General features: G+C 40.1%; 2 protein-coding genes across 2 annotated transcripts in view; one reads left to right on the top strand and one right to left on the bottom strand.

The window, feature by feature from the left end:
• Positions 1-1,387, bottom strand: part of caskin1 (CASK interacting protein 1) — a 176,356-nt gene extending 174,969 nt beyond the window's left edge. The window contains 1 exon segment of the mRNA XM_037544688.1: positions 784-1,387. Coding sequence (XP_037400585.1) covers positions 784-877 — 94 coding nt within the window. The 5' untranslated portion in view covers positions 878-1,387.
• A 5,253-nt stretch (positions 1,388-6,640) lies between these two features.
• Positions 6,641-24,322, top strand: part of crlf3 (cytokine receptor-like factor 3) — a 36,917-nt gene continuing 19,235 nt past the window's right edge. The window contains exons 1-2 of the mRNA XM_017713755.2: positions 6,641-6,712; positions 18,625-18,752. Of these exons, the coding sequence (XP_017569244.1) occupies positions 18,636-18,752 (117 nt within the window). The 5' untranslated portion in view covers positions 6,641-6,712; positions 18,625-18,635. The remainder of the gene's footprint in view (positions 6,713-18,624; positions 18,753-24,322) is intronic.

Genomic DNA, 24,322 nt, shown 5'->3' with positions numbered 1-24,322 from the left:
CACGGCAAAGAAATGCCTCAAGCTTCAAGACTGTGCTGAAAATCATGCAGGAGCAACCAACAGGCACACCTGGACACCTCTGAGGGTCTTCAGGCATTAATTGTCTGTCAATGACAATGCAAGGCAATCATGTATAACATGTGAACAGTAAACAAAGTCCAGCTGAGCGATTTCCCCATCACAACATACCACTTACACTCAGTGTACCCTTTACTCATTGATAATTTCAGCCACTGGCCACTTTATTAGAAACACCAACCTTATGCACCCATTCACTGGCCACTTCATTAGAAACACCAACCTTGTGCACCCACTCACTGGCCACTTTATTAGAAACACCAACCTTATACATCTACTGCACTACAATCTATCAGCCCCCCCCCCCTTCAGGACGGCTGCTGTCCAGATGATATTTAGGTGGTGCCTGATGTGCTAGGTGGAGCTACCAGGGAGGGGTTTCAGATAAAATGGCAAGCTACGTGTACTGCACACGGCCTGCTGAGCTGCAGTGAGAGCCGCAGTAAAGACTATGATGTGGACCAGGAGACATCTAGAGCTACGTTTTCCAGCTTGTGCTGCAACAGCACCCGCTTGCACACGTCCAGCAGGCTCAGCTCACCACTGTGCTCTGAAGGTGTCACTGATGCCCCCCCCCCCCCATACCCCCCCCCCCCCCAGCACCCTCGGTATCTCCTGAACATGTTTCAGCCATCATCCCAACCTTAGCACCCATGCACACCCATGCACTGCTGCAGCTGCTCATGATGATGATGATGCACCTACTCGCTTTGCCTGGTTTGGGTCTCTGCAGGATCTTTTGCACGGTGAGCAGATCCTCGGTCTTCACGGCCTGAAGCAGCTCCTGATCCTTCCCCATCCTTCAGCACAGCTTCATCACATCCACAGCATCCTCTTCGCGCGGGGGGGGTGGGGGGTGGGGGGGATGGGGGGGTGAAGGTGGTGTGTGTATGTGTGTTGGGGGGGTGCTGCTGAAATCCAGGGAGCTCTTTTGCAGCGAGACGGTTACACCGAGCACGATTTCAGGCTCTGAAAATGACCAGAAGCATCAGATTCTAGGCTGCAGCTTCGCAATCAGCGAAGAAGAGAGGTTCCCAAAGCGATCCGCGCATTTTCCCTTTATTTCATTTATTGTTTTTTTTTTAAATTATTATTCTTTAGTCCACGGTCTGTCCTAGAAGCCGAAAAATCGCGACGCTGACGAAGCTGTGAGACAAAAACAAAAGCGAAAAAACGAACACGCTCGACACGCGCAGGCAGAAGCGAAAAGGACGAAACAAAAGAGCAAAAATAATAAAATAAACGTGTTTTTTCTTGTTAAGTGCCGAGGCGTGGCGGCGGTGCGCTGTCTGCTGCCATAGCTGCGCCTGATGTGTGTGCGTGTGTGTGTGTTTTTTACTAGCGTCTCCGAACAGCGTGCAAAAGCCCACCCGATTTCGGACAGGCCACGCCTATATACTCTGCGATTGGTCAAGCTTCACAATTGGTCATCTGTTATTCCATAGATCTGCATACAAGTAAAACCTGAGGACGTGATTATGGTTTTAATTGCTGTGTTTAATTTTTACATTTATCTTTTTTTAAAATGTCATTTACACATAGCAACATTTAGCGCATGTGAACTGTCTCATTAATTTAGTTTATCTAAAATCTCTTAGAAACAACACAAAAAGCAATGTCCACTTATCTTTAGTGAGATATTAAAGCTTGATGAAGCACTTATTGTTGTTGACTACTTATGAGATTAATTCATATTTAGTATGGGTGAATTTGAGTATAATATAGACAAACACTGGCAGGAGAGGGTCGCACATCTCAGTGACGTTAAATGTGGCACTGTCAGAAGACGCCACCTCTGCTTCATGTCAGTTTGTAATAATTCTGGTCTGTTAGAGCTGCCCCAGACAATGGTAAGTGTCCTTACTGTCAAATGAAGCAACAACAGCTCAGCCACAAAGAGGTAGACCACACTAACTCACAGAGAGGGGCTGTCAAGTATCATACCATGAAAAAGTTGTCTATCCTCCAAGCTGCCTCTGGAAGCAGCATCAGCACAAAAAAATGATCATCAGGACCTTCATGAAGTGGGTCTCCATGGCTGAGCAGCTGTACACAAGCCTAAGATCTCTATGCGCAATGCCAAGTGTCAGCTGGAGGGTTGTAACGCGCCGCCACTCGACTCTGGAGCAGTGGAACCATATTCTCTTGAGTGATATTCTCTATCTGTCAGTCTGATGAATCTGGGTTTGGTGGATGTCAGGAGACCATTACCTACCAGAATGCAGTGCCAACGGTAAAGTTTGGTGGAGGAGGGATAATAAGCTGGGCTGTTTTTCAGGGTTTGGGCTCTCACTTCCAATGAAGGGAGATGTTGATGCTGCAGCACAAAGACATTTTACACAGTTATCTGTATATACTTTAAAAGCTATATTTCTACACATAAGTGCGTTTATATTTGTGTGTGTGTATATATATATATATATATATATATATATATATATATATATATATATATATATATAAACACACACCCTATATTGTATTACATATATTAATATATCAGTATATTGTTTGTGTCTTATATATTTAAAAACAGCAATCACTAAAGACCTATAATATACAATCAGATATTTTAATGTAGTATATTTATTTTTATTTCTCTTTTCAACTCTTGACAATTAATAGTTATAGTAAAAGAAGGGAGAAATAAAAAAGAAAAACCGAGAGAAAACGCTGATACGACGTTAGCCCCGCCCCTTGTGCGCTGTGATTGGCTGGTGCAGTTTGTACACTCCGTTCTACAACGCTTCGCCTCGCGCTGTAGAATTTCACACATCGGAAACAAATACACGGCGGTCTGGAATGGCGGGACGCTTGTGATGTCATTAACCAATCGCAGGAGGGGCGGGCCTTTCAGGAATACGGGTGGGAAATATAAAAAGAACGCTAAAGCTACTGCTTTGGAGAAAACACCAGATTCTCTGAACTCAGCTGAGCAGCGTTTCACATAAATGAGTCTGTTTACCTTCTAATATGGAATCATTTACTGACTGTAAATATGAAGCGGAGATGAAATTTTAACATGTTCAATAGTTTATTTATTTATGTGTCATCCACTGCAATGTTTTATGGATTATTTTCATTTATTGAGTTAATTGTTTTTGTGAATTTGGTAAGCAACACTGTTTTTCTGTCAGTAGAGGTCAGAAGAGGAGCTGAGTATTAACTCCATTCAGGTCAATGTGTGCACAAAAAAGCTGCTGTTTTAGGAATAAGCGGGAAAAACAGATCTGCAGGGAAATTTGACACACAGAGAGAAAAAGGCCAAATCTGTAGACCTTCAGCAAAAAATCAAGCATAACATTCTGACCACCTCATTGATTCTGCACTCATTGTCCCTTTTATCAGGTCCACTTACTATATAGGGGCACTTTGTAGTTCTACAGTTACAGACTGTAGTCCATCTGTTTCTCTGATATTTTGTTAGTCTCCTTTTACCCTGTTCTTCAGTGGTCAGGACCCCCATGGACCCCCACAGAGCAGGTATTCTTTGGGTGGTGGATCATTCTTAGCACTGCAATAACATTGATGTGGGGGTGGTGAGGTAGTCCACCACCTACAAACATCCAGCCGACAGCATCCTGTGACCACTGTTGAAGGACTAGAGGACAACCAACACAAACTGGGCAGCAACAGATGAGCTGTCGTCTCTGACTTCACATCTACAAGGTGGACCAACAAGGTAGGAGGGTCTAATAGAGTGGACAGTGAGTGGACACAGTGTTTAAAAATATGAATATTAATTAATATATAATTAGATATATAATATTAAATGCTGCCTGATTTATGTGAATTCTCTAATATGGGCTTCATTCTTCATCTTCCATCATCATCATCATTATAATTATCACCATCATCATCACCATCATCATCATCATCATTTCCTCTTCTTCTCCCTTTCCTTTTCTTTCTCTTCATTATCATCATCATCTTCATCATCATCATCATTTCCTCTTCTTCTCCCTTTCCTTTTCTTTCTCTCCATCATCATCATCATCATCATCATCATCTTCATCATCATTTCCTCTTCTTCTCCCTTTCCTTTTCTTTCTCCCAATCATCATCATCATCATCATAATCATTTCCTCTTTTTCTTCCTTTCCTTTTCTTTCTCTCCATCATCACCATCATCATCTTCTTCATCACCATCATCATCATTTCCTCTTCTTCTCCCTTTCCTTTTCTTTCTCTCCATCATCATCATCATCATCATCATTTCCTCTTCTTCTCCCTTTCCTTTTCTTTCTCTCCATCATCATCATCATCATCATTTCCTCTTTTTCTCCCTTTGCTTTTCTTTCTCTCCATCATGATCATGATTTTCTCTTTTGTCTCTTCCATCATCGCCTCCCTTTCCTTTTCATGATTTTGAGACATTTAGGGGGTCCTGGACCTTGTCCTGTTTCTGATTCTACTCCGATGTCACAGTATTGCTGCTCAATTCTTTTCACTGCACATTTTATATTTATATACTTCATATATGTTTGGGTTTTTATTTATCTTCCATTATTCTGTTCTAGTCCATTATTGCTTGCTTTCACCTACCACTTAGTATTTACACAGTTTGTTTATGAATGTACAGTGTAAGAGGCAGTGCAGAGTGAGAGTTTCATTAAACAGTGCAGCTGTTTATCTATGCATATGACAACAAACTAACAAACTATAGTCAAAGAATTACATTTTATGTTGACATCACATTTCTACACATCACATTGAGCGGGTGATCAGACGATGAGGAGCTTCAGGCGACACCTAGTGGAGAGTAATGACAAGTACAGTTTTCAGCTGTGCGGTCCTCTGGCGCCCTCTAGCGCTGGTTAATGAATTGCGCTCTACAGAAACGAGTAATTTCTGGGACGGAATATTTAGAGTTTATTATTGAAATCCATTCAATTATAGATCATAGGCATTCTGAGAGTTTAAGGTTAAGCTTTAATTCATTTATGTTATTAAAGATCCCTGCTAGAAAAAACAATATAATGGCCAGTTAAACCAGCAACAGACCAGCACAAACCAGTTCAGACCAGTATGGCGCTGTTTTTTCAGCAGAAATAATCCTGTTTTCATTTTAAATAGTCATTTTATTTATGATCTCATCTTCATTGGTGATTTATTTTGCGAGTCTTTAATCAGAATGTGCTATTATTGCTTATACCATCAGTTCCGGTTCTGTAAGGTTCTCACCCTGGTCAAACCAGAACCGCATTCGTGTGAGCAAAATCTCATATTAACACTGTTCTGTCACTTTCACACGTGTGTTATGGTATGATAATTAAGTTATATAAATTAAGTATATAATTACGTCACTATAAATATTTAACTGCTCAAGCTTTGAAGAGAAGCTCCAACATTTTTTCAAAAATTCTATGTGATGAAAGACATAAACAAAGCACTTCAGAGTGGTTTGCTGTGAAACTCTCTGTTCTAGAGAGACTTACAGAGTCAGAACTGTTCACAGTGGTGGTGATAGGAACCAGACGTCCACCTCTAAAAGCTCCCTCACAGAAAATTACTACACGAAATGGTTATGAATTCACTGCCTGATGACTGAGACGCTGTTTTATAATAGTTTTGAGAACTTAAACTCCATTCATGGTGGAGGGATACATGCAGGGCGCTGTGAAGCAAAATAGTCCCCAAATAAAACTTATAATTTCAGATTTTCCACTATTTTCCATCATCAACATTCCATATAAACTCAGAAGACTCGTGTAACTTCACTGGTGGTTCTGGGTAGTAAATAAAATGTCTATATTTGTGTTGTAGTCATGGCGACCCCTGGTTCCTATCACCACCACTGTAAAGACATCTGGACCATTTCACACCACACCACTCTGAATCTCTCGGTTTACATCTCACACACTGAATTATGGAAGATTTTTGAAAAATGTGAAAACTTCCCTTTTATCAAGGAGGGGAAATTTATTTCTAACCAGAAAGGCAGGAGCATCATCATGTGTTATAACAACGTCATAACAAATATATGTTTGGTTTGATTTTTAGCAACTAAATATCTAATTGTGATTGTCTTCATGCTTGTTAAAACTTAAAATACATGTTGATTAGTGAAGTATTATGATCAATTGCCAAAAAATTTAGGGCAGAATAATGATCCAGTCACATAGAAGGATTAGTTGTTTGTTATGAGGAACGAGAAGCAAGTTTGGAATCACTTTCACCCACAGAATCAGCTAAAGTCAAAGTATATTTTCATTGTTCAATTTTATCAAGAATCCTCAAATATCAATTTAATCAACCAGTAAAAGCTGTTCTCAGATCAGCGTCAGACTTTATTTTCCCACCCGTTTTCCGACAGAACCCGCCCGTCTCAAGCCGAGATTAGCTAGTAGTTCATACTCGCAAGCCAATCGAACCACTCTAGAACGACGAATGTGCCACCACAGCCAATCCCAGCGCAGGGAAGGCGGCGTTTGACGGAAAAGTGGTGAAAAAAACAGCCGCCTCGTTTCGTGAGGGGGCGGGTAAACCTGGTTTTCTGATTGGCTCGAAATGAGAGCGCCTCGGTCGTGATTGGTCATCGCTTTGCTATCAAAGCGCTAGCCCTCGCGGTTGGGCCGTTACTGTTGTCGTAGCTTCAGTGGAGTTAGCATGAAAAAGGGGAAACTTTTCTGAGGTAAAAAATCTCATATTATACGAATTATTTTGCTGTTTGTGTGTCAGTGTTATCTAACGTGCCCATCTGTTCAGATTTAGCCTGTCATAGTCGAATATTTTGGATGTTTAGAGCTGAAATCTTAACGAGTGGTGAGAGAAAAACTTGTTGGAATTTTCCCGTTCCACCTTAAATGGTGAAGTAGTTACAGTCTACTGCCTCAGGCGGCAGAATGAAACTACTGCTCCATTTAAGGTGGAACGGGAAAATTCCAACAAGAAGCTGGCGAATAGGAAGCCAGCTTCAGCCTCGTAATTAGTAAGTTTTATTGCTAACTAACTACAGTACCACATTCATCCTCACATATTTTCTACTTTTAAAATGATTTAAAGGGTTTAAGGTGTAAATATCTGGATGGTTTCGTGGTGGATGTTGTTTGTGAACGGGCTTTTATCACTTCTGTGTTTTTAGGGAAGTTTTCTTGTCTCTTTTTAAGCGAGTATGAACATGTTAGCGTTGTGCAAGCTGCTCTGTTTTTGCTCATGAGGACCTAACAGATAATAACAGGCTGTCAGTGGAAGGAAAAATGTGGTTTTATACCAAAATGATCTTTATCTGTCTGTTAATGTGTCTGTCTGCCTAGTGTCTGTCTGTTTACATCAGTCTCCGCTCGGGATTGGATGATTACAATCCTAATTTACATAATTAATCTGTCGTGGGTGAGTGGGAGAACAAAGTTTTATACAGACTTAAAAAGAATGGTTCTTAATAAAGGAAATGGCTGTTTTTAGAGCCACGAGTTATATATAGAACCATATGATGCTTAGGCCCAAGTGCTTGACATCGTAACAATAGAAGAACCCTTTTTGGTGCCTTCACTAAAGAATCCTTGTAAAACCATCTTTTTAAGAGTGAGTAGCTAGCAAAACCCTTCTGGTGCTATATGGAACCATTTTCTTAAAGGTTCTGCATAGAACCATATACAACATGCTTTCAGTCAATCTGAAGAACGGTTTCACCATGCAGAGAACCATTTAAGCATACAAATGATTTTATATAGAACTCATGGCTCTAAAAGAACTGTTGCCTTTACTAAAGAACACTTAAAGAACATCTTTTTAAGAGTAGCAGAACCCTTTTAGTGCTTTATAGAGCCATTTTAAAAGCTTCTATATGCAACTCTATGCAACACGTTCTAAAGAAACATTTCACTATGCAGAGAACAATTTAAGCACGCAAATTGTTCTTAATACAACTCTTGGTTGGTTTTACTAAAGAACCATCATTTTTAGGAGTGAACAGCAGAACCCTTTTTAGGTTCTATGTTTTTGAAAAGCTTCTAAATAGAATCGCACGCAACACATTTTACCATGCAGAGAACCGTTTGAGCATGAAATGAACTTGTGGTTCTTGTGCAACCCTTCTAAGAACCCTTGAAGAATTATTTTTAACAGTGAACAGCAGAAAAAATGTTGTTGTTATACATGCCTGTGCTAAGCATGCAGAGGTTTCTTTATAGAACTTGCTGTTCTAATTAGATCCATTGCCGTTACTAAAGAACCCTTGAAGAACCATCCTTTTAGTGTGTACCAAACAAACCTGTCTGTCTGTCTGTTAATGTTATCAGCCGTAGAGGAGAGAGCCAACACTGGGGTCAGTGAGGCCTGTGGGTTGGTGGTGTTGTTTTGTTGTTTGTTGTTCTGGTGTAGGACACTTTCAATTTCATTCACATGCCTCAGCTTTGACCGTCAGCTCAGGCATCCGCACTTGTCAAGTCAGCTTTGTTGTCAATACTACAATATGTACAGGACATACAGTGTACTGAAATTGCGTTACTCTCAGACCCCGTGGTGTAGCAATAACATTAAATAGACAATAAACAAGGAAAGTGTGAATTTAAATAGACACTAAAAATAACACTAATCGTAAAAATCAATTTTTCAATCAAAAAAACATTTATTGTAGAAAAATATAATAATAAAAAAATATATAAGAAATTAACACTAAAGTGACATAAGGCACATACAGATTAAGGTCTGTGGGTATAAATAGTGCAGATGTTAACAGTAGTGCGATCAGAATGAGCTTATGGAGCAGTTAAACTGTGGCGAGGTGAGCGTGTCCGAAGTCATGAACATGCTCCTGATTTTAACTAGAGATGACCATGAAAAATGCACACCATTCTGAAATTGAAAAACAGCTTGAGCAGGAATTCCCAGCGTTGTTGTTTGGCGGGGGCTCGTTGCTCTGAATCTAGGTCAGCGGCCGTCGTCCCCTCTGCGAGGCGGCTTCTCGCAGTTTTGGGAACCCGTTCAGCTGGACCAGAGCTGGACCAATTAATTGCTTGAGTTAATGCTCTCTCTCTGCAGATTACTGGCCTGGAGCTGCTGGAGCATGAAAAGAAACCCCTTGCTGCTAACCAGGGGGATTAGGGCAGCTCCCTTTCTCTGGACCACAGTCAGTTTCACTGTTTGTAAACTGTCACATTTCACAAAAACTAGCGTATCTTATCTTACCAAGTGTACGGCTCAGTGAAAAAGAAAAGAAAATGTAGCACTTTACAATACACACTGGTTATAGAAAAGCTAGCAGTGTTTTATGGCATTTAATAATACACACTGACTATACAGTGCTAAGCCATGAAGAAGGCATTTAGCAATACAGACTGGATATAGAAGGGATAGCAGTGTTTGATGGCCTTTAGCAATAAACACTGGTTATAGAACGGATAGCAGTGTTTGATGACCTTTAGCAATACACACTGGTTATAGAACGGCTAGCAGTGTTTGATGGCCTTTAGCAATACACACTGGTTATAGAACGGCTAGCAGTGTTTGATGGCCTTTAGCAATACACACTGGTTATAGAAGGGATAGCAGTGTTGATGGCCTTAAGCAATACACACTGGTTATAGAAGGGATAGCAGTGTTTGATGGCCTTTAGCAATACACACTGGTTATAGAAGGGATAGCAGTGTTTGATGGCCTTTAGCAGTACACACTGGTTATAGAAGGGATAGCAGTGTTGGATGACATTTAGCAATACACACTGGTGGATGGTATTTAGTAGTACACACTGGTTATAGAAGGGATAGCAGTGTTTGATGGCCTTTAGCAATACACACTGGTTATAGAAGGGATAGCAGTGTTTGATGGCCTTTAGCAATACACACTGGTTATAGAAGGGATAGCAGTGTTTGATGGCCTTTAGCAATACACACTGGTTATAGAACGGCTAGCAGTGTTTGATGGCCTTTAGCAATACACACTGGTTATAGAACGCATAGCAGTGTTTGATGGCCTTTAGTAATACACACTGGTTATAGAAGGGATAGCAGTGTTTGATGGCCTTTAGCAATATACACTGGTTATAGAAGGGATAGCCGTGTTGGATGGCCTTTAGCAATACACACTGGTTATAGAAGGGATAGCAGTGTTGGATGGCCTTTAGCAATATACACTGGTTATAGAAGGGATAGCCGTGTTGGATGGCCTTTAGCAATACACACTGGTTATAGAAGGGATAGCAGTGTTGGATGGCCTTAAGCAATACACACTGGTTATAGACGGGATAGCAGTGTTGGATGGCCTTTAGCAATACACACTGGTTATAGACGGGATAGCAGTGTTGGATGGCCTTAAGCAATACACACTGGTTATAGAAGGGATAGCAGTGTTTGATGGCCTTTAGCAATATACACTGGTTATAGAAGGGATAGCAGTGTTGGATGGCCTTTAGCAATATACACTGGTTATAGAAGGGATAGCAGTGTTGGATGACATTTAGCAATACACACTGGTTATAGAAGGGATAGCAGTGTTGGATGGCCATTAGCAATATACACTGGTTATAGAACGCATAGCAGTGTTTGATGGCCTTTAGCAATATACACTGGTTATAGAAGGGATAGCCGTGTTGGATGGCCTTTAGCAATACACACTGGTTATAGAAGGGATAGCAGTGTTGGATGGCCTTAAGCAATACACACTGGTTATAGACGGGATAGCAGTGTTGGATGGCCTTTAGCAATACACAATGGTTATAGAAGGGATAGCAGTGTTTGATGGCCTTTAGCAATACACACTGGTTATAGAACGCATAGCAGTGTTGGATGGCCTTTAGCAATATACACTGGTTATAGAAGGGATAGCCGTGTTGGATGGCCTTTAGCAATACACACTGGTTATAGAAGGGATAGCAGTGTTGGATGGCCTTAAGCAATACACACTGGTTATAGACGGGATAGCAGTGTTGGATGGCCTTTAGCAATACGCACTGGTTATAGACGGGATAGCAGTGTTGGGTGGCCTTAAGCAATACACACTGGTTATAGACGGGATAGCAGTGTTGGATGGCCTTAAGCAATACACACTGGTTATAGAAGGGATAGCAGTGTTGGATGGCCTTAAGCAATACACACTGGTTATAGAAGGGATAGCAGTGTTGGATGGCCTTTAGCAATATACACTGGTTATAGAAGGGATAGCAGTGTTGGATGGCCTTTAGCAGTACACACTGGTTATAGAAGGGATAGCAGTGTTGGATGGCCTTTAGCAATACACACTGTATATACAGACAGCTCCAACCAAGCACAGTACCGCTTTAAAAAAAATCATTTCTGGCAAAAGGTTTCAAAGCATCTTACGTCATCTCGGTTTAGTAGTAGTACTTGCACTCCTACCATCAGACTTTAGAACTCCACTCTGCAGTCGTAATCTTGTTTTTTATGTCAATGTTACTTTATTGAGACTGTGTGTTTTGTGTAGGAGTGTATATTGTTTGCGTATTGTGTTGTGTGTGTTTGAGCAGCACCAAAAGAAATTCCTCTCAGTTAAGTACCGACTGATATGGCGATATAGTATTGAGACTTACTGGTGTCGGGTAAATGTTTGGCTGAAAAGGCAGAAATCTCTGTTGGCAGAGATGCAGAGGTAGATCCGGTGCGGTTGCCTGGGTAACGGTGAAGTCCAATCTGGTTTAAGGCGTTTAGTCATAACCAGAACTGATTGCTTCATCTTGTTAGCGGTGACAAAAAACTGGAAACGGACACTGATAACACTGTTCCAGTGCTGCTATAATTCAGCTCACTCACATCCTATCTCAGGTACTTTCTGAAATGTGGTTCAGAACACATTACTCCTCTATACATGTCATCAAAGGAAATGTTCAACAAAAAAATCAAATATACAGTTCTGCCCTTAGCCTAAATGTAGTCAGTCAGTGAAGGTATAGACTTATGGTATTTCACTCTGTGACACCCTGTTATCTGTAAATGTGGGTCAAAGTACCATATTCACACTTCAAGACAGCTGCTGCTGTTTTAGATATTGATGGTCGTTATCTCTGGTTTCCCAAAGACTATAGTAAAAAGTCGTTGGAGAGGGGGGCATAATGCACTGTAATTCTATGAAGTAGTCAGTTACTCTCATTTTCAATTTAGAGGTATGGTGCTCTAAATTTCTCTGGTCCTCCAGATCTCCGCTGCGGGTGAGCGTCTCGGCAAAGCCGCCTATGGTGAACCTATATCAGATACAAATGTGCGAGGTTCTGGAGTCCAGGTCGCCGGTTCCCTGAAGGCCAGCAGTGCGATTCGAGGCTTGTTGGAAAGGGCACGTCACACTCTATTACAGAGTTTGGCTTCGTCACAGATTTTTAAAGTTGCTTATTGAAAAGCATTCACTTCACGTGTGGTTTTATTCTTGACGCCATCAGCAAGTAGTCAGTGTTGACTCAACTTTCATCACACAGCTGTTGACTTAAAAAAAAAAACTGTCCTGCAAGTTATAGAGAGCATACAGTGTCATAAACCACATGAGATTACTGAAAAACTCCACACTGAGTATGACTGAGTATGAAGACCTGGGAGTGCAGTTAGTATCATGCTAATTGGTGGATTATGAGGTTCCATTACTGGTTAAAACTAAAGAACCAAAATTCAGACACAAATTGGCATGATATTTCAGTTGGCGTAAGTTGGCAGGAGGATCCGATTTCTTGCAGTGCTGCCACTTTTATAACATGTCATTAAGAGCGTCGTGATGAAGTCCACAGTGATCACCATGCTCTGTTTTGTTAGGAAGAAAATCTGTTTTTTTGTCCTTTATGGAATTTGAGGTTCCTGTTATTGTTATTGCAGAGCCTGACATTTTCACAGTCAATTTTGGGAGCGTTCCTCTTTTCTCTAACCTGCCTCAGCTTAGAGCAGGAAAACTCCACATTAGAACATGCTACATAAAAAGAATGTTGGAGATGGAGCTGCCGGGTAGAAGGAGAAGAGGTAGACCTCAGAGAAGGTTTATGGATGTAGTGAAGGTGGACATGGAAATGGTTATTATGAAAGTCGAGGAGGCAGTGGATAGGGCAAGATGGAGGCAGATGATCCACTGTGGCCACCCCTAAAGGCAGCAGCCGAAAGAAGAAGAAGAAGAAGAAGAAGAACATGCTACATAACAAATTAACCATCATTAACCAAAATTCCACTGATGTTTCAGTTTTTTTGTGTAACTCTGTGTGTGAGATGTAAACTGAGAGATTCAGAGTGGGTTTGGTGTGAAATGTCTTTACAGTGGTGGTGATGGGAACCAGGGTTACACCATGACTACAACACAAATTTTATTTATTATCCAGAACCACCAGAGAACCTACACAAGTCTTCTGAGTTTATACAGAATGTTGATGATGGAAAATAGTGGAAAATCTGAAATTATAAGTTTTCTTTGGGGACTATTTTGCCCCACAGTGCCCTGCATGTATCCCTCCACCATGAATGGAGTTTAAGTTCTCAAAAATATCATAAAACAGTGTCTCAGTCATCAGGCAGTGAATTCCTAGCCATTTCATGTAGTAATTTTCTGTGAGGGAGCTTTTAGAGGTGGACGTCTGGTTCCTATCACCACTGCTGTGAAGAGTTCTGACACGGTAAGTTTATCTAGAATGGAGTGTTTCATACCAAACTGCTCTGAATCGCTCTGTTTACATCTGAACCACTTAATTATGCGGAAATATTTAAATATCAGTGTTGTTCCTGTGTAACTTTACCGTACATGCTACATCTATTCTCAGTGACTTGTCGGCTTGTAAGGATGGATTCTGCATCCACGGCTACTGTTTCCTTGCATTGACACTGTTCTGGGATTTGTTGTTTATGAAAAACAGGCTGCTTTAAGGAGTCGCATCAGCCGTTAAATACTCAATTGTGAAACTTGTGAAACTTGCACTGTTCTGACTGTTATAGTCTTATGTAAATGTGTATATATAAAGTGTGTGTCTATATATTTATTGAAATTCTTCATAAGGTAAATGCAGATAATGTGAATACAAACAGTGCAGAAACATTCACCTCCGTTTAACCGCACTCAGAGAAGCCGCTGTGGGCTTTACACACACTCACTTTTATCTTGTTAGGGTTGAATAATATTGAGCTCTGTCTATATGTTGTTCATTTCTGTTCTTACTGTTTCCCCCATTAAACATATTGTAACGTGGGGTTTTTCTCTGTGTTTAGCTTAGCAGCTACTACTCAACATTGAGTGCCCAGCCCAGCCTTTGCCCTGCTTTGTTTACATTCAGGCTATGGGAAATTCCTGTTAGCAAGCCCTATAAAGAAAAACTAGCCCCCACCGTACAAATTAAGAGTTCAATTAAGAGTCAGGAGTCAATCTGTAGTGTTGATTCCCACTTTATTTTTCTCCGTATGTGCAGAAAGAGTGAGCTTCCTCTAGCCATTCAGCGCAGGTTTTCTCCCCATAATAGCCTCAGCTCTTTAACCAGCTTTTGTAATGTTCGTCTCTTTAGTCCCTGGGGGAAAAAACACAGAAAAAATCTTAACAAAACAGCAGCATTTCAGGCAATATAGGATCTGAACTGTTCATAACAACCGGTATTTTAAGGCAAGGCAAGTTTATTTATACAGCACATTTTACACACAAAGGCACAGTTCAGTGTTGTTTACATTAATAAAAGGAAAAATAAATACAAAGGGCCTAAGAGTGACACAGTACAAGATAAAAATCTTCAAATAACCAATTAAAAAAAATTACTTGAGTGTTATTTAAATGAGCTTATTTAGAGGAAATTGCAGTAAGAATAGAGCTCAATTATAACAGTGAACGAGAAAATCACTGCATTTGGTCTTCTGGCAGTTTATTCTGGTCGTAGCCACATAACAGCTGAATACTGGTTAGATTGTACTCTGGGCTTGACTAGCTGACCGGAGTGGATGGATCTCAGAGAGACCTACTTGGTTTGTATTCTTTAAACAGATCCAGGGTGCATTCCAGGCTGAAACTATTGTGATTTATATACTACACACTTAAAAATGACAGTTCTTCAAGGGTTCTTTAGTAAAAAAACAGAACCATAACCACTCAAAGAACACTTTGCATGATTAAAGGGTTCTTTTCATTGTCAAATGGTTCTTCAGATGATGGAGAATATGTTGTAGATGGTTCTGTGTAGCATCAAAAAGGACTCTTCTCTTGCAACAAGCCTGACATCATAACAATACCAGAACCTTTTTGGTGCCATATAAAACCATCTACAGCACATTCTCCATCGATCTGAAGAACATTTCACGATGAAAAGAACCTTTCAATCTTGCAAAAGTTTCTTTGAGTGGTCTTGGTTCTACGGGGAGATTCACTCGCAATGAGCAATCCTAAGGGGTACAGGGGGTTTGCACCCAGAATTTGCAAACAGAGGTTAAACGTCGCCACGGCTGTCTGACGCCTACCTCATTGCTCCGATGCAGGGGCATCCCGGCTTGTTTGAAGCTCCATGTCACTGTTGTTGGAAGAAAACCTCGTTTTTCAGTTTTTTACATAATTGTTGACGTGTTGTCATGTTGACCTTTTATACTTTGTGTAAATTTCATGACGAATGGACTAAAAGAAATGAACCTTAATGACTTGTAAAAAATTCTGGTTCCATTGACTTACATTAAAAGGAAAGTATGAGCACATTGCAGGTTGTTTCGTTCAGCGAGAGTTATTACAGAATATTTGGGGCAGCTTTCGAGTGAATCTCCCTGTATATAGTAACATTTTTCTTCACTAAAGAACCCTTTAAGAAGCATCATTTTGTGTGTGTATTCGTAGTTGTAGTACTTGAACTGAAAACCGGTGTAAAGGTTTTAGAACTTGAGTAAAACTGTTTTCTCTCTTGTATTGCAGAGCCAGCGTCCTTACACAGCGAGTCCACTAGCTAAGTTGATTAATGTTGGCTTCACCTATTGTGTTACAAAGGCAGTCTTTCAGGACGCGTTATACAAGCAAGCTGCCTACATTTAACCCCAGAAACAATTTCTAATGATCTACAAACACATATGTTAAAGAAATATGGCGGTAGGTCAAACAAGACATCGGTCGTCAGAATCGGCTGCTCAGTCTGCCGTGTTTATCAAACGGAAGCATTGGAACTTTCGGCTGGTGAACAGTATTATGGAATTGCCTTCAATTGTTGTTTACATGCAGAGATTTTTGCTAATCTGATTAGTTCATTCTGATTATAGATTAAGACTGAGGTGTTTTATATGTTAAGTCTACTCAACAGTCTGATAGAAATGTCCGTTTACATGCTCATGACAAGTAATCAGATCCAAAATTACCTGCATACGTAGTAGAGGTGGGCATCTGTAGGCAACTAGGGCTGCGATGCAATTATGAAACGATTATCGATGCATCCACATAAATTTTTTTAAAATCAAGATTTATTTTTTTTCTCACTGTGTGAGGACTTTATTTTCAATATCTTTAATTACTAAATCAAATGGAAGTGATGTGGCAAGTGAACTGAAAGAGTCTCCTTTGCTGCTCTTGTTTGGAGCACATGAGGCGTTGCTGCAACTCATCTATGATAAAATGTGTAGTTACGATGAAATAAGATCGTGTGGCAGTAGATCCATGCAGCAAATTACAGCTATTCTGCCCATTTTCCTCTGTGATTTCTTAAATTCAGCTTTGTTCTCGTTGTAGAGTTGGGTGTGGTGGGAAGGGGGGAGGGGCTGTCACTGTGTCAGTAAAATATGTTTGTGAGTGAACGCTGTATCTTACATAGCGTACAAGCGTTGTATACAAACATAGCGCCCTGGTTGTCAGCAACTGAGTACAAATGCAAGTCCTTGGTAATATAAGTTGCAACACAGTTTGTAATTTGCTTCACCATTTCCGAGGTGGGTGGAAGCTCTGACATCAGTTGCTTGATGGTCCACTTGTTGACAGCAACTACAACCGAGTGGAAAATGGGTGGCAATATGTAATATGGTTTCTCATGTTTGTCGTTTCCAAAATATTTTAGTATAGTGTGACACAACTTGTAAATAGTGTGGCTCCTGTCCAGGTTCCTCTTCCCTTCAACTTCATAGAAGCCAAAGTCCTTCCATACGCTAGCTCAGGGGTTGGCAACATACCTAGCTAGTAACTAAAGACAAGTCAAAGTTAATATTTGAAGATGAATGGAAGTGTTATCATTTAGAAGCACTCAGCTGGTTTCCCGTAACATTTAATCTGCAATGAGAAACTGCTTGAAGCTTGCCGTTCCACCTTAAATGGTGCAGCAGTTACATTCATGCGCCTCGGGCACCATTTAAGTTGGAACGGGAAAATTTTAACATGAAGCTGGCAAATGAGATGCGACTTCAGCCTCGTAAATATTTAAACGTTGAGAGACATTTTACAAGAAATGATTCTTGTCGCCAGACTGTCCGGGCACTGTGCTTCCACGCTGCCAAGTTCCACCTTTTGCGTTCCGTCAACATTACAGTATTTAAAAAATCAAAATTTTGAAAATTCATTTTTGACAGTTGTGAATCAATTCAGAATCGTCAATGTCTGCATTGCGATGCTTCTAAGAATCAAACACCCCCCCCACCCACATGTGTGCAGTAAAGCCACGACAGAAAATTCTGCCACCCCAAGTGGTAATGGTCTGCATTCTGCAGCATTGAGCAGTCAAGAGTTCAGTTTTCCCAATTTTTGCCATCAGCCATAGTGGGGTAATAAACTATAATATTTTATCTATTTATTTATTTATTTGTTTGTTTGTTTGTTTGTTTATTTTTGTGGACACCAAACATCTCATTGTTGAATTCTAGACTCAGTATTATACAACCAAAAGAGAAGATTGTCCTCCCGCCTCTCTCCACCATGAATAAACAACCTACACTGCTAAAGCTCTCTTCTGAAAATCATCTGTTTTTGTAGTGCCATGGCAACGTTTGCATACCTTTATTCCGTCGTTGGCTCTTACCACTGTAAGGTGTGGAATGACTGTTTTCAATGAAGCATGCAAATGCAGCATACCAGAGTTTTTCCAATTGCGAATGTAATCAGATACATTCACACAGCTGTTATTCTTCTATTTCATGGATTATTCACCGGATTTCCTGCCTCATTCAATGAGAGAAATTGATAGAAAATTTCTATCTGAGATAGAAATTGCATTCAGAATAGACTCAATTGGACTAGCCTGTTCCGATTAAAGCATGGACATATTCTTTTCCGATTGAACTCTCTCGTTGGATAATCAACAGATTATCAGGCTGCATATATAGGTGGCTACTGAGAAGGATACATGTAACACTGATTTCAAACTTGGTCAAAATAAGGAACCTTAGGAGACAGCTGACTTATGTAATTTATTATAACAACATATATTGTCATATTGCCTAGACCTGATGCTAACTGCATTTGTAAATCAACATGTTGCCTGAAATCACAGAGTATTCTCAAATCTCTAACAATTGTTGAGTAATATCTAATAACTGTTTTGTATGTCGCTTGCAATTACATATTTCCACTAGAGAGGTCACCAGACAGACACAGTGCTGTTTCAACCCTTAATTCCATAAACTGCATAATTCTATATAGGAATTATTTTATAATTATGATGCATTTTACATCCCTAACTATTATTGCTTCTTATTTATTTATTTTTAGGAGCTGCAAGGATGTCTGTGGAGGCGGAAGTTTTGCTGCAGGAGGCGAAGGAGAGTATAGAGGCAGCACAGAATTACAGGAGTGAACTACAGCAGAGACTACAGGGCCTCAGCCAGGCACGGAAACAGGTACGCGCTCATTGCCGCAGAGAGAGGATGTGAAAACCGTCACACATTTTGAGTTATTTCTGCAAAACTTTCCCAGAAACAAGCACCAGATTACAGATGCTTACAGATGTTGTTTAGCCCCGTCAATTAAGCCTACAGCACCCATTGAAGTGGTGTGGAGTGTCGTTCCTGCAGACAGTCTGTATCAGAGTTACTGCAGTAGAAGTTGTAGGAAAACTATTAAGCATGCTGTTCCTGGCTGTTGGGAAATGAATCATTGCAAATCACTCCAGAGATCTGCACTTCCAAATGGAGCGGCTGCAGGTTATAACAGAGCTCATGTATCATTCTTAAAGGCACAGTAACAAAAACAGACTGTTAATTCTGAGGGATAGAGAGAGGCTAGAAAATTATCATGTAAACGTGAATTATGACTGTTTTGGTACATAAACCCACACAGACGTTATAAGTGGTGCTCAGTGGAAAAATACAAGATAAATGCAGGATATGGGCTCTTTAATGAGGCTGAGAGACAGAAGCTGTGGAGTGTGTGTGTGTGTGTGTGTGTGTGTGTGTGTGTGTGTGTCTTTCCGTCTGCTGCTTCTCCGGCTACTTCCTCCCACACACACACAGCTTACTGCACGTAAACAATGCAGCTATTTCCTGCAGCACAGACAACACACACAGATACAGAGCTCTCTACTTCTCCCTCTCTAAATAAATAAATAAATAAATAAATATATCCTCTCTGATTTTCATTTTCTGTGTTCTTCTGTCTTCTTTTTCTCTCTGTCTTTATTTGTGTCTTATTTTCTTTTTGTCTTTATCTGTATTTCTCTTTTTCTCTCACTCTCTCAAGTTGACCCTGTGTTTAGTCCAGTTGACAGATTGACCCCCACTCTGGGTGAGACTGTGTGTGCAGCTGTCTCACTGTGAGGACATATGTTCCCATCTGACACCGACACACACACACACACACACACACAAAATGAATTAGTAACATATTAATATCATTCAGTATTAATTATTCAGTGTCAACTGTGAATTACTCAGTAATTATTATGAATTACTGAATGAAGCTGTTGTGTAGTATCTGTACTGGTCTGAGTTTGTAGTTGCAGTTCCTGCTCCACTTCCTGTGTATCTGTTCTGGGTTCCCAGCTAGTGCAGAACACACGGGAACGGCTCTACTGTTTTGTCTCGCCCACACTAACAGTTACGTTTGAGCTACAGTGTTAATGCCGTTTCTGCCATGCAGTTTGATGTACACAGAGTTCTGTCATGCAACAGTGATTACAAACAGCTCTTATAACCACATCCACAACCGAGTTCAATCCTTAAACAGCAGTCAAAGACAATGGCACTCCTGAGCACACTGCTGCGCTGAGACCGTGATTTCAGCTCTATCCGCCTCTAAAGAGCATTTTAAGAAAGATGGTTTTCTAGTGGCTAAATTGCTGTTTCACTTTGGAAGGATGTAACTACTATGAAATATTCTGTGCCTGCAACGAATTATTCAGGGACACATTCATTATTAACTACTATTAATTATTCAGTATATGCTGTTAATTATTCGGTATCTACTATGAATTATTCAATATTCACTATGAATTATTTAATATGTAATATTAAAAATATGGTAACCACTACGAATTATTCAGTATCTATGACTTATTTGGTATATACCGTTTTTTATTCAGTATCTCCTATGAATTATTCAGTATGTAATATTAATTATTCTGTATCTATTATGAAATATTCAGTATTTAGTGTGAATTATTCAATATCTGATGTGAATTATTCAGTATGTAATTAGTTATTCAGTATCTACTGTTATTCAGTATTTACTGTATATTATTCAAACTAGCTTTTTTGTGCTCCTGAATGGTGCAGCCATCTAAGTGGGCACATCATTGTTCAATCAATGGCCAGGAGTCCAAGAGCTAGTAATTTCACAGTATTGGATTACATCATTGACAGCAGCAGTAACACAGCAGGAAATCTCAGCTGTTTAGATTTCATCAAGCAATACGCACATATATTAGTTAATACACTTTAAAAATTTATACATACACTCCCCTCCCTTGATGATGGAGGAAAACAGTGGAAAATCTGGAATAATAAGTTTTCTTTGGGGACTATACTCACAGCACCCTGCATATTATGTATCCCTCCACCATGAATGGAGTTTTAAGTTATCAAATCTATCATAAAACAGCATCTCAGTCATCAGGCAGTGAATTCATAACCATTTCGTGTAGTAATTTTCTGTGAGGAGCTTTTAGAGGTGGATGTCTGGTTCCTATCACTACCACTATGAACATATGTATTCTCTCATACATACATAGTACAACCCCAATTCCAATGAAGTTGGGACGTTGTGTAAAACATAAATAAAAACAGAATACGATGATTTGCAAATCCTTTAGAACCTATATTCAATTGAATACACTACAAAGACAAGATATTTAATGTTCAAACAGATAAACTTTATTGTCTTTTGCAAATATTCACTTTGAATTTGATGCCTGCAACACGTTCCAAAGGAGTTTCGACAGGGGCATTTTTACCACTGTGTTAAATCACCTTTCCTTTTAACAACATTCAATAAGCATTTGGGAACTGAGGACACAAATTGTTGAAGCTTTGTAGGTGGAATTCTTTCCCATTCTTGCTTGATGTACAACTTCAGTTGCTCAACAGTCCGGGGTCTCCGTTGTCGTATTTTGCGCTTCATAATGTGCCACACATTTTCAATAGGAGACAGGTCTGGACTGCAGGCAGGCCAGTCTAGTACCCGCACTCTTTCACTATGAAGCCACGCTGTTGTAACACGTACAGATGTGACTTGGCATTGTCTTGCTGAAATAAGCAGGGACATCCCTGAAAAAGACGTTGCTTGGATGGCAGCATATGTTGCTCCAAAACCTGTATGTACCTTTCAGCATTAATGGTGCCTTTATAGATGTGCAAGTTACCCATGCCATGGGCACTAACACACCCCCATACCAGCAGAGATGCTGGCTTTTGAACTTTGCGCTGATAACAATCCGGACAGTCCTTTTCCTCTTTGGCCTGGGGGACATGACGTCCATGATTTCCAAAAACAATTTGAAATGTGGACTCGTCAGCCCATAGGACACTTTTCCACTTTGCGGCAGTCCATCTCAGATGAGCTCGGGCCCAGAGAAGCCAGCGGCGTTTCTGGGTGTTGTTGATATCTGGCTTTCACTTTGCATGGCAGAGTTTTAATTCGCACTTGTAGATGGAGCGACGAATTGTGTTCACTGACAGTGGTTTTCTGAAGTGTTCCTGAGCCCATGTGGGAATATCCGTTATAGAATGATGTCGGTTGTCAATGAAGTGCCGCCTGAGGGATCGAAGGTCACAGGCATTCATTGTTGGTTTTCTGCCTTGCCGCTTACTTGCAGAGATTTCTCCAGATTCTCTGAATCTTCTGATGATATTATGGACTGTAGATGATGAAATCCCTAAATTCCTTGCAATTGCACGTTGAGAAACGTTCTTAAACTGTTGGACTATTTGCTCACGCAGCTGTTCACAAAGTGTTGAACCTCACCCCATCCTTGCTTGTGAATGACTGAGCCTTTCAGGGATGCTCCCTTTATACCCAATCATGACACTCACCTGTTTCCAATTAACCTGTTCACCTGTGGAATATTCCAAACAGGTGTTTTTTTGAACATTCCTCGACTTTCCCAGTCTTTTGTTGCCCCTGTCCCAACTTCTTTGGAACGTGTTGCAGGCATCAAATTGAAAATTAGTGAATATTTGCAAAAAAACAAAGTTTATCCGTTTGAACATTTAAATATCTTTTGTAGTGTATTCAATTGAATATAGGTTGAACAGGATTTGCAAATCATCGTATTCTGTTTTTATTTATGTTTTACACAACGTCCCAACTTCACTGGAATTGGGGTTGTATTTTTTTCTGTGTGTGTGTGTGTGTGTGTGTGTGTGTGTGTGTGTGTGTGTGTGTGTGTGTGTGTGTGTTTGTGTGTTGGAGTGTGCTTGTTAAATGTATAACAACTCTTGTAGAGCCCACACTTTCGTACAAGGTGTCACATCATTCTCACAGACAGAAAGATTTATAGATATGATTCTTCAGAGTTACGACTCGAGCACAACAAGAATGCCATGTTTGTGTCTGAGTAAATTAGGTCAGGCCTGCACTGCACGCTTTATCAGAGCGTTAAACACTCTTTAACAGAAAAGGTTGTATTATGATGTTACAGCGTAGATTGCTCTGATAAACATACTCATAACACCAAGTTCTCTTTGAAGGGGTCTGAAGCACAACCCATGCTACAAAATGTTCTTTCACACGTTGTGTGCAATTACACATTTTCACCAGAGAGGTCACAAATCTCCAAATCTTGCATAGTGCAGCTTTTAAATTTTCCACATACGATCTGGACCCGAAAAAAGTTAATGCAGTGTGTAAACAGGCTTGTTGTATTTATGATCATCTCTTTCTGCCTGTTCATTTACGGTGCACACCATCATGGCAAAAATTCAAAAATTTTGGCAAAGACTGACGTTAATTGTGAGATGCTATCAGTTTTAAGTCTTGTAGTGTACGCCCAGCAAACAGAAACATATTGGTATCGGCAGGTCCTTTAAAAAATTGGATAGACTCAATGATATTTAATACTGATATTTAATGATGTAAGAGAGCAGAATGTTTAGGGGACGCTGGTCTACTGCACTGAAATATCTACATTTTACTCAGTTTACTGCAATCACAACTCAATTCAGTATAAAATAAATAGGCAATTTAGAGAAAATAAAATATGCAATAAATATATATGTATAATGAATATATGTATATAAATATTTTAGCGGAATACAGTAATAAATATTGTGTTTCTCTGTTACGCTGATCCAGGATTCAGTCCCAGGATTCAGGTTTTATTCATTTGGTCTGATTCAGATTTATTGTTAAAAATGCTGTATAGACAAGTGTACCTGGTAGAGCTGGTGGAACAAAGAACCACTAAGCTTTATTAGTGTTTTTTTTTTTTTTTTTAATTTGTAAAGTGTTTAGTTCATAAATGCATACTTTAATAAGATGTATTATAATCAATAATATTATTGTAATCAGTCAAAAAATCTAAAAAATGTTTTTATGGAAAGACCAAGCAGTCGTGTGTGTGTGTGTGTGTGTGTGTGTGTGTGTGTGTGTGTGTGTGTGTGTGTTTGTGTTACTGCAGGTTTATCTGTGTTACTTTAGGCTGTCTTTCCGTTTCCTGTTAGAGAACTCTCTCTCTACATGCTACACACCAGTCTGTCAGTCAGCAGCTCTGGAGCGTGTTTGTGTACTTGTATGTTTTGTGGGGCACTTCAGATTTTCACCTCAGAGGCTCGAGACTTGACTCGGACTTACACCTCAGAAACTGAACTCAGACTCACACCTCATAGACTCGAGACTCAACTTGGACTTGAATCTGAAGAGTTAAGATGTTCACCTCAGTTTCACACAGAATGTAGGCAGATACACAAATGCACCAGTTCCACACGGTGAGAGGTAGATGATGTGTATCTCAGCCTCTCTTCATAGGCTCATAACT

This window comes from Pygocentrus nattereri, chromosome 14 (genome assembly GCF_015220715.1).
Source record: "Pygocentrus nattereri isolate fPygNat1 chromosome 14, fPygNat1.pri, whole genome shotgun sequence".
Lineage (NCBI taxonomy): Eukaryota > Metazoa > Chordata > Actinopteri > Characiformes > Serrasalmidae > Pygocentrus > Pygocentrus nattereri.
The sequence above is the reverse complement of the archived record's forward strand: the minus strand, read 5'-3'. Positions and strand labels throughout refer to the sequence as shown.